This window comes from Lactuca serriola, chromosome 5 (assembly GCF_051521515.1).
Source record: "Lactuca serriola cultivar US96UC23 chromosome 5, Lser_US96UC23_V15, whole genome shotgun sequence".
In the NCBI taxonomy this organism is placed as follows: Eukaryota; Viridiplantae; Streptophyta; class Magnoliopsida; order Asterales; family Asteraceae; genus Lactuca; species Lactuca serriola.
Genome location: NC_136412.1, coordinates 325,929,029 through 325,939,374, shown reverse-complemented (window position 1 = coordinate 325,939,374; position 10,346 = coordinate 325,929,029). Strand labels below are relative to the sequence as shown.

Below are 10,346 nucleotides of genomic sequence, written 5' to 3'. Positions count from 1 at the left end.
TGGTGTGTTAGAAGCCGTTGACTATGCCCATTGAAGCTGCAACTCTAAATTTAAAGCCAACTAGATTGGTTGAAGATGATTAGTTGAAGAGGGTGGTTTGTCTCTATTCAAAAGCATGTTAGGATTTTAATATGTATATTAATTATAAGGAAATATATATATATATATATATATATATATATATATATATATATATATATATATATAAATTAACCACAACTAAAATTTATATCAAATTTGAAAAAAAAAAGTTTAAATAAGTGTTATTAGCCTGTTATGATATTAGTATAAAGGTCGAATATATTTTACATTTATGAGAGTTATAAACAAGACTAACTTGTACTAACAATAAAATTAACAAACATTAAAATTGTATTATTTGTTAAAAAAACAAGTTGAACTCTAATTGGTAAGTTTATAACTGCTATTAAAAAAGGTTTATAAATAATTTAAACACAGTTAAAAAACTATGTTGAGTTTTAGTAAGTAAAATTATAAAAGAATAAAATTCACTTAAAATTATATTTGAATTAAATGCTATATTAAGATTGTAATATTAGTCAAAAAGTTTTATTATGTATATTAGTTAATTAAAAGAAAAAAGATATGTTTGTGATAATTTCAAATTAAGGTAGTTAAGAACTTTGGTTTGTAAAAGATATGTTTATGATAATTTCAAATTAATAGTAAAAGTTTTAAGCATCTTGTTGATTAATATTTAACAATACAAATTAAAGAGAGATGTAGTGATTTATATAAAACACTTTTTAGCCAATTTGATTTGATGCTATATCTATTTTAGAGTAGTGAAAGAATCATTTGTTGAGGCTTAACGAACCCCAATTAAGGAACATTACGCTAGCTAGTCGATTAGTATCGAAATTGAATTCATATTCTTTTGACTATATATGGAAATTATCGCTATCGATCGATAGCTCGATAAAGACACATATCTAACAAACAGGATGCTAGTCTGCTACAATACAATGGAGCCTACAAACAAAACATACAGCAAATAAAGACTTGAAAAACAAAGTCCTTCCAAGGAAATGCATGGAAATTTCTAAATGTTTTTTTTTCTTATTTCACTCGGCTTCCATTAATTACTAGTTCCACACGTACTACTATTTGTATTATATATAATATATAAGTATGAACACAAACACGGATACACACATTCAAGCACCCATGCACCCTTCCGCAATTCAGATATTGGTCGCACCCAAGATTCAAAACTTTGGTTTGTAAAGTTTGATTTTTGATCGTTTCTTTTGTTAAGAAAGAGGAGCTACACGCAATCAAGATCAAGATAGATCCCGAAAATGGAGGGAGAAGGAGTGGTCGGGGCACCAGGGTTTAGATTCTACCCTACAGAAGAAGAGTTGATAACCTTTTATTTAAAGCATAAGATACAAGGCACCACCAGATTACTGCAACATATCGATAGAGTCATACCTCGGCTTCATGTCTACGATTTCTACCCATGGGACCTCCCTCGTTAGTACTTCAATTCATCCCCTTTTGTCACTTTTAATTCCTCCAAACATATATATTTTTGAATAAATTTTAAACGGAAAACTTAGGAAACTAATTAAGTGTTTATGATGGGGTTTAAAGCATTTCAAGAACACAATTGTTTAGATTAATGAAGACAAGAATGGTTCAAATTTGTTTCTATATACCTTGAGCAAAAAAAACTTTCTTTTTTACCTTTCGAATTTCAACATTTCTACTGTTTTTTGTTTGCCATAATTAATTTGGATCTATATATATATATATACTCCGTACGTATATAATATTTTGAAAGCAGAATATGCTGGAGAACGTTGTCAAGGAGACCTGGAGCAGTGGTTCTTTTTCATTCCTAGACAAGAGAAAGAAGCAAGAGGAGGGCGACCCAGCCGCCTGACGAGTTCCGGCTACTGGAAGGCCACCGGTTCACCAAGCATCGTTTACTCTTGGAATAATCGAGCCATTGGGATCAAGAGAACCATGGTTTTCTATAATGGTAGAGCTCCCAGTGGGACCAAGACCAAATGGAAAATGAATGAATACAAGGCTTTCCAAGAAGTCCCCTCCTCAAACTCTAACCCTAGACCCGAGGTATGATCATTCATTCATTTGTTAAAATTTAATTCTTTTTTGGTTTTAATTCGTTCTTTTGTGATTAAATCATTTCAAGCTTTTGAATTCCAATATATATGTATAATGTAAGATGCAGTTGATGGAGGAATTAAGTTTGTGCCGAGTGTATGTAAAATCAAATTGTTTGAGGGCTTTTGATAGAAGACCATCAGGAAACGAGCATGTGCCACCCTTTCAATTCAACTAATCCTAGCCAGCCATCATCAATAATAAAGAAGAGGGCAAGCTTTTCTGGCTATATATCTACTCCTGTGCTTGACGATTATTAGTGGTCAATCTTCAAAAAAAAGGGTATACCGTATACGTACGTACCCTCCATCGCGGTCAAGTTGAGCTAAGGTAAATTATATTATGCCAAGAACAAGAAAAGTTATATCCAAATTTGAATATCATATACCCTACTTATGGATCCTCATGTGTATATATATGGGAATCAACGATGAGCTTTTGTGGTCTTTTGTGGATTGATCTCATCTCTCTTTTCTCAATAATTAGAAGGCTGGGTACGTACTGCTATAATGTGGCATTTGGAGATATTTGGTATTTGCTGAACGGCTTATTTTTTAAGAGAACAAGAGTCGTAGAGCATTGCTATTTGGGTCCATTGTTGCTTCTTACTTGGCATTATGTAATGTATGTAAATGATTAAAATAATTCTTTTGTATTTACTTTTATTTCTTAGGAGCTTTTATATATATATATATATATATATATATATATATATATATATATATATATATATATATATATATATATATATATAGGGAAAAATACCCTTAAGGGTATATAAGCTTAGGTACCCAAACTCACTATATTACGTCGTTTTGTATTATATAATACATTCTAATTGTCTAATGTTCTTATAATTTAACTTCTAATTTGATTTACTTTCATGATTTTTATAAATTACACATTTATCTTCCTCTTAAATATTTTTCATTTTCAACTACAATATATATAGACTAGTAGGTGTTCGGTAAAAAGATATGATGTAAGAGAAAGATAATAGTGGAAATTGAAAAATCTTGAAAGTAAATCAAGTTAGGGGTTGAAGTTTAAGAACATTATAATGAATATATCAAACAAAATGACGTATTATAACGTGTTTGGGTACCTAAGCTTATATACCCTTAAGAGTATATTCACTTTTCCCATATATATATATATATATATATATATATATATATATATATATATATATATATATATATATATATATATATATATATATATATATATATATATATATAGGCTTAGGTTACTCTATTCAAAGTAATTATTGTGTTATTATATGTATAAATATGGGTCAATCAAATTTACTTATTTTAAGAAAGTGATTAATATATATTGTTGAATTAAATATAATTAAAAAATATCATCTTAATTAATTACAAGGGTAATTTAGTCAATTAATATATACTTAATAAAGGAAAAATTGCATTTTTTAAAGGTTCATAGATTCTATTAATTTTAAAATTTCGATTTTACGAATTATAATTTTTTTAATTCGGACATTCTGACAGAATATGTTTATGAGTATATTCAAAAATAAAAATATTCTTGAACCATAAATAATAAAAATATTCTTGAACCTATTTCTTGATCATGACTTTAAAAACTTCTTGTAGAATAACAAATTCTTGAACAATCAATAAAAGAATAAAAACAAAAAATACATTATTTCTTATAAAATACAGGTAACAATTGTTAAGAATTATATTTATTGTTAAAGAATAAAACTAAAAAAACTTTCAAAACGGGAAAGAAACCATCAAAATATAACAACGACAATAATATATTCTAAAAGAATAATGTTGCTTAGAATCACTTTCAATTTTGTGGTCCGTTCTTCAAGCATCAACTTCTGTGATTCCAATAGAATTAAAATTCGTGATTCCATTCCAACAGAATGGAATTCGTGATTCCATTCCAATAGAATTAGAATCTCACCAATATCATCTATTGAATCATCTACATAAACAAATTGATTTTTATCATATAAGAAGAAGTAAATTTGATATGAAAATAGTGACAAACTACCTCCACTTTGTACTTTACATATAAGAAAAAGGTCATTGACACTGGTGTCAGCTAGCGGAAGAAGAGAATAAGAAGAATGATGGCAGCGAACTTCGACCAATGGTAGCGGCTCCTCCACAACTCCCTTCTTAGGAAAGAAGGCCGCGGCGTCCGGCGATGGACGCGTCTCCGAGCGGCAGCAACTACAGCGACATGCGGCTGTGGTGCATTCCTCCTTACACACAACTGAAATGGCGCAACCCCTCGTCGGTCTCTGTCTTCAGCCTTCACGAAAAGATAGCAACAACAACCCTCGACATGGCGGTGGATACGGTGGTCGGAGGAGCAAGAGGGTAGGGTGGCGGTCGGTGGTGGGAGGCATAAGGATGGAGGTGACGGCTGGAGATGGTTTGATTAGGGTTACGGTTTACATTGGAGGTGGTTTTAAAAAGCCAACGATGGATGGAGAAAACCTAGGTAGCTGAAGTCAATGGTTACCATAATTATAGGATATTATTTGTGAAAACTAATTATCAAATTACTTATTTACCCTTATTTATTTATTTAATTATTTATTTTTATTTTAAATTTTGATTGACCCACATTTATACATATAATAACAGAATAATTACTTTGAATACCTGAACCTAGCTCTTTTTTTTTCTCTCTCTTCTCTCTCTCTCTCTCTCTCTATATATATATATATATATATATATATATATATATATATATATATATATATATATATATATATATATATATATATATATATCCTCTTTTAAAATTTATTACACTATAAGAACTATGGTTTTGGCATGTTGTCGCTACACAATCTCTCATATGAGAAAAAATATAAGAGCATTCGTAATGATGCATTTAATTCGAGACTTAAATAAGATGACAAGTTTAGTTGTTATTCAATGAATAAAATTTTATTATTGTAAGATGTCACATTCACATTCAATGTATTTGAATATCAACACTTAATGAACTCTTTAATGGGAAAAAAATGAAAGTTTCGAACGCTCAAATAAATATTATAATTTAGCTTTTGCAATGTTCAATTGAACATTGTAGAGTTTAAAACATTGTAACAATAAGAACAATGTGATTGTATACAAATCCATGAAAACATACATCGTTTCTTTGTGAGTCGTTAGTGGATAATGTATGGTTTACCGGTACACTAACTTGGGATAACAAAGCTGAAATGATGGTACAAACTAGGGATGAGCAACGGGCCGAACCCGGACCGGACCGGCCCGAAGACCGAAAACCCAAAGACCGAAAATCATGAATTACCTTACCCGAAAACCGGACCGTTTTTTAATGTACCGGGTCCGGGTTTGGTCCGGTCCGGTTCCGGGTACTAAACCGGGTTTCGGGTTTTGGACCGAATTAGACTAGGTTTCATATGTTTGTTGTTTACGGTTTCAGGTTTTGTTTGTCATGTCACTCTCTAGCATAGTATTTCAAATTATAATCTTATTTTGTAACATCCATCATTTATATCTTTGTTGTTTGCACAATTCAACTAAAAAATACATAAAAGATGATGAATACAATGGTACGATGCGAGACTCTAATTAGAATACATGCAAATGAGGTGTATGCAAACAAATAAAAACGTTAGTAAAAAGTCACAGTATTTTATAAAAAAAAAACCTACACTATTTATATATAAAAAATTTGCACTTAACATCACTATTTTTATATAAAAAACTGCACTATTTTTTTTAAAAAAAAATTACACTTAACAACATTATTTTTATTAAAAAATACTGCATTATTTAAAAAAACTGCACTATTTTTATTAAAAAAAATGTAGTAGGAAGTAACTTTTGGTTTTTCGAGAAAAAAAATCGACAACATAATACGATTAAGAGAAGAGGTCGAAACAAAAAAAAATTAGCACTATAATGTGAATCGCAAGAGAGGCCGAATCAATTCAATTAGACAACATTTTTTTTATTTTGGTAATTCTTGCTTACGGTTTGTCGATAAAAAAACAAAAGAAAAGAATTTTTGGTTTTCCGGTCCGGTCCGGGTTAAATCCTTTAATTCGGGTACGGTCCGGTCCAAACCCGAAAACCGACCCATTAATACCCGGTTTTTTTCCGGTCCGGTCCGGTCCCACGGGTCGTATGCTCATCCCTAGTACAAACTCGAAATTATGATTGTTTATGGAGCATGTGTAGTTAATCGACTCATTAATGAGAGATCATAAATGAGATCGAGATAGTCACGCAAGTTTGCATGGTTATTCACATCTCGTTAGTGATTTTTAGCATCCCAGACACAAAAATAAGAGCATAATTTGATATTAAACCTGTCATTGATAAGAACCAACGAATCTCAAAAAATCTATGAATTTTATAAGACTGAAATTGGTAAAAGCCTTACCTACCTAAAATAAATTTGCAATTTGATTACAATATCCCTTTTCAAAGTTTAAATTAAAATATGGATCCTAGTCTTGAATCTTAATTTGGGTTAAAATATTAAGGACTAATCAACTACCTAAAACTTCCTCTCATATAGCAGATGTATGAAAATGGTGATCTTCCTCCTCATTCCTCTCCATTATTTCCGCTCTCCTTTTCACAATACCTCCCAAAAGTACAACCTTCACTCTTTTCCATCCTCATGAGGCTAGAAAGGTTTGATATCACTAGAGCCTTACTTACATGTCAAAACCAAGAAGGAACTTTTGTGTGTGCATATGTCAACAAAGTTAAGATATACAGTGACAGACTGAGAAACATGGGTATCAAGTTAGCAAAGGAGCAATCCATTGATTTGGTTCTGTGCTGTCACACCCCCGGCCGGTGACGGAAGTGTCGAGGGGTAACATTGGTACATAGATTACCCAAATCACAGAGTATAAACTATAAATACATTTTATTAATAAATGATGTCTATTACATGGGATAAATAAAAACCTATCTATCTTCGAGCTGATTGTCCTTCATTGCATTGATTTCTTCTCCTTCTTAGGAATACATGTGATTTCGAAAACGTCAACTTGATGGTAGAGAATTTCACATGGTTAATAGATATCGATAAAAACTCTTTTTGAAAACTTTTTAGGATCTTTGTTTATTAATAAGAGTATTTTCTTATTTATTAATTTCCAAGTTTTCCATTTCATAGCTTCCAAATCCTTTTATTTCTTAAAACTTATCTTTTAGGATGTACAGTTAGTCATAATATTCTATTTCTTTCTTATTTCATTTTTAGGATATTTTACCAATCCTAACTTCTTTTAATATACTTTTAGGATATTTTACCAATCCTAACTTATCAATATATTTCTAGGATATTTTATCAATCCTAACTTAAATACTTTATAGAATATTTTACCAATCCGAATTTATTATAATTTGTTTTAGGATATTTTACCAATACTAACTTATCAATATAAAACAATATTCACTAATTTAAGGCGTCCCTTTAGGTAGTTGACTTCCTTAAGATTTTCGGGTTTCTATTACCATGAGCCCTTATAATCGACGTTGTGGACTAATATTTTCTCGGTACGACATTTCATCGGACGTCGAATAACGCTTGTATATAAAGAAAGTTATCTTGTCGGGATTGTAGCTAGATCTCGCGAGTGGGGGTGTCAGCCCCGTATATATATATATATATATATATATATATATATATATATATATATATAACTTTCGTAAGATTAACGATTAGAGGTTCGAGGTAGCCGAAATTAATTAAGCTAAGTATGAATAATAAAAGCTCACTAACACATTAACCTTAGGTGTTTTCTGTTTTCTTTAACTCTTTTGTAAAATCTCTAATTATCAATATATAATCTTTTTACTTTATATATGATAATTAAAATTCGTATGTCTCATAATTATCTTTGTATATATACATACACACACATAGGTGGAAGGTGGTGGCAAAGGCGGTGGGTGGTAATGGTGGTCTTGGTCGGTGGTGGGTGCGGGTGGTTGTGATGGGTAGTGGAGGCGGGAAGTGGTGATGGGTGGGTGGGTGGTCATGGTGGGTGGTGGTGATGGGTAGTAGAGGTGGGTGGTGGTGATCGATGGTGGTTGTGTTGGATTAGTGTCTAAGTCCATAACTATTTTGGTATGTACTTGACCCGATTATGAGCATGGTCCTTTTGGGTTGCCTTCACCATAGCAACTTGTAGGATGAATTAAGGAGAGAAAGGTTTAATTATGATTTATTAATATATTATAAGAATAATATATTAAAGGAGAAATCATATTGTTTAATTAGTATTAGTCAGGAATTAAATGAGAATTAATTTTGTGGCTAAAAGAGATTAATTAAACTTAAGGGGACTAGAATTGTAATTATAAGATAATTGCAATTGGGCTATGGATTACCTAATAATATAGGTTGGACGAATTCTATGGGAGGCCCATAAGGAATTCGACCAAGGGATATGATAAAAGGAGTCCATGGGCTGCTTAGGGCCTAACCAGTTAGATTAGGGTTTCCTAAGTGCAAAACCCTAATAGCCTAAGTATATAAAGACCCTTAAGGCCCCAAAAACGTCGTGAAAACTTATGAAGGGGGTTTCCTGGACGTTTTTGGAATTCCCATTCTCTTTCTCTTTCATCTAGTTGCTTAGTGGTGTTTGTGACTCCATTAGAGGTGCAACACTTGAGGCACTAAGCTTTCTGAAGCCAAGGAATTGATTTTTATTGGTATATAACAATCAAACGTAATCTCTAAAACCCTAATTCAGATTATAATATGTTAGATCTAGGGTTTATAGCTTTGGATATTCAATTGCATGTTCAGTAGACAAACTAGATCCAAATGCTATTAGGGTTTGCATGTACACCATAAGAATGATGTAGTGCTAAAATCCCATCAGGTTGGTGGTGGTCAGAATGTTGGGTGGTGGGTAGGTTGTAGTGTTGGGTGGTGATTATGGTGGGTGGGGCTTGCGGGTGGTGGTGATGTTAGTGGTTGGTGGTTTTGGTGGGTGATGGGTGGGGTGATGGTGGCGGGTGGTGGTGGTGGGTGGTAGTTGGTGGCGGTCAAAATGGTGGGTGGTGTTGATGGGTGGTGGAGGTGGGTGGGTAGTGGTTGTGGTGGTGGGTAGTGATTTTTGTGGGTGGTGGGTGGGGGTGGCGGTGCGGGTGGTGGGTAGTGGTGGTAGTGGTGTAGTTTGGGTGGTGAGTTCTGTTGGTTAGTGGGTTTTTTAATTTTTTTTTATATTTTTCTTATATTAATATTATTTGACGATTTTAACTTAAAAAAAATTTGTGGTCCAAATTTGTTTTCAAATGTTCTTTCAATAAGAAATGTTATCGATTAAATGCTCTTATATATATACTAGTTTATAACCCGTGGGAACCACAGTTACAAAATAAATTAAATTTTCATAGTAAAAATTTATAAATTATTTATCAATTACTTTGAATAAATCATTAATTATGAGATATATCAAAATTTTAAAGTTATTATAACTTTAAATTTAACATATAATTAGAAAAAATAATTTGAATTTTAAAGTGTTGCCTAATATATCTCTTTGACATGTGGCATGATATTAATGAAAAGTTGTATTATAGTGACACATGTCAAATGTAGATTAAAACTATTCATTTATTAGAATAGGGATATATATATATATATATATATATATATATATATATATATATATATATATATAGAGAGAGAGAGAGAGAGAGAGAGTTAGGTTCAAATATTTCTAGCAACCATTGTGTGCATGTATGCATCAATGCAAATTGAGGAAATAATAAATCATTAAATAAATCATTTAAGGGTATTATACCAATCTTTGTATATTTAATTATGGTAGCTAATTAGTATGTTTATTTTTCCTTTAAATATAGGATGTCAAAGTCAAAACCCATTGAAAAAACCCTACAACTCTTGTATCTCTTTATAATAGCTGATTCTTTCTCTCCTTCTCTAAAATTCGTCTTCACGCTCCAAAAATCACCATCGAGACCCATCATTATGCGTCCTCAATGGCCATCACAACACCAATGAACTAATTGCCACTGCCAACATGTATGGTTTTTCCTTTTCTTCTTCCATAAAACTCATCCATGATGTTCATAATTATCGATTGGTTTCTAAAATCGTCCATGATGTTCAGAATCGTCAATTGGTTTCAAAAAAATTATTCATTTTTTTAATAGTTCCATCAGTAA

General features: G+C 31.6%; 1 protein-coding gene across 2 annotated transcripts; it reads left to right on the top strand.

The window, feature by feature from the left end:
• Positions 1–1,164: 1,164 nt before the first annotated feature.
• LOC145051947 (NAC domain-containing protein 90-like) lies at positions 1,165–2,813 on the top strand. Of its 2 annotated transcripts, none has more exons than XM_078999772.1 (3): positions 1,165–1,497; positions 1,811–2,103; positions 2,222–2,813. In XM_078999772.1, exons 1-3 carry the CDS (start codon positions 1,323–1,325, stop codon positions 2,330–2,332), a joined length of 579 nt encoding a protein of 192 aa, XP_078855898.1. In that variant the 5' UTR covers positions 1,165–1,322; the 3' UTR covers positions 2,333–2,813. The 2 variants fall into 2 exon arrangements, with proteins under 2 accessions (XP_078855898.1, XP_078855897.1); XM_078999771.1 differs by having other exon boundaries at positions 2,216–2,813.
• The last annotated feature ends 7,533 nt before the right edge of the window (positions 2,814–10,346 follow it).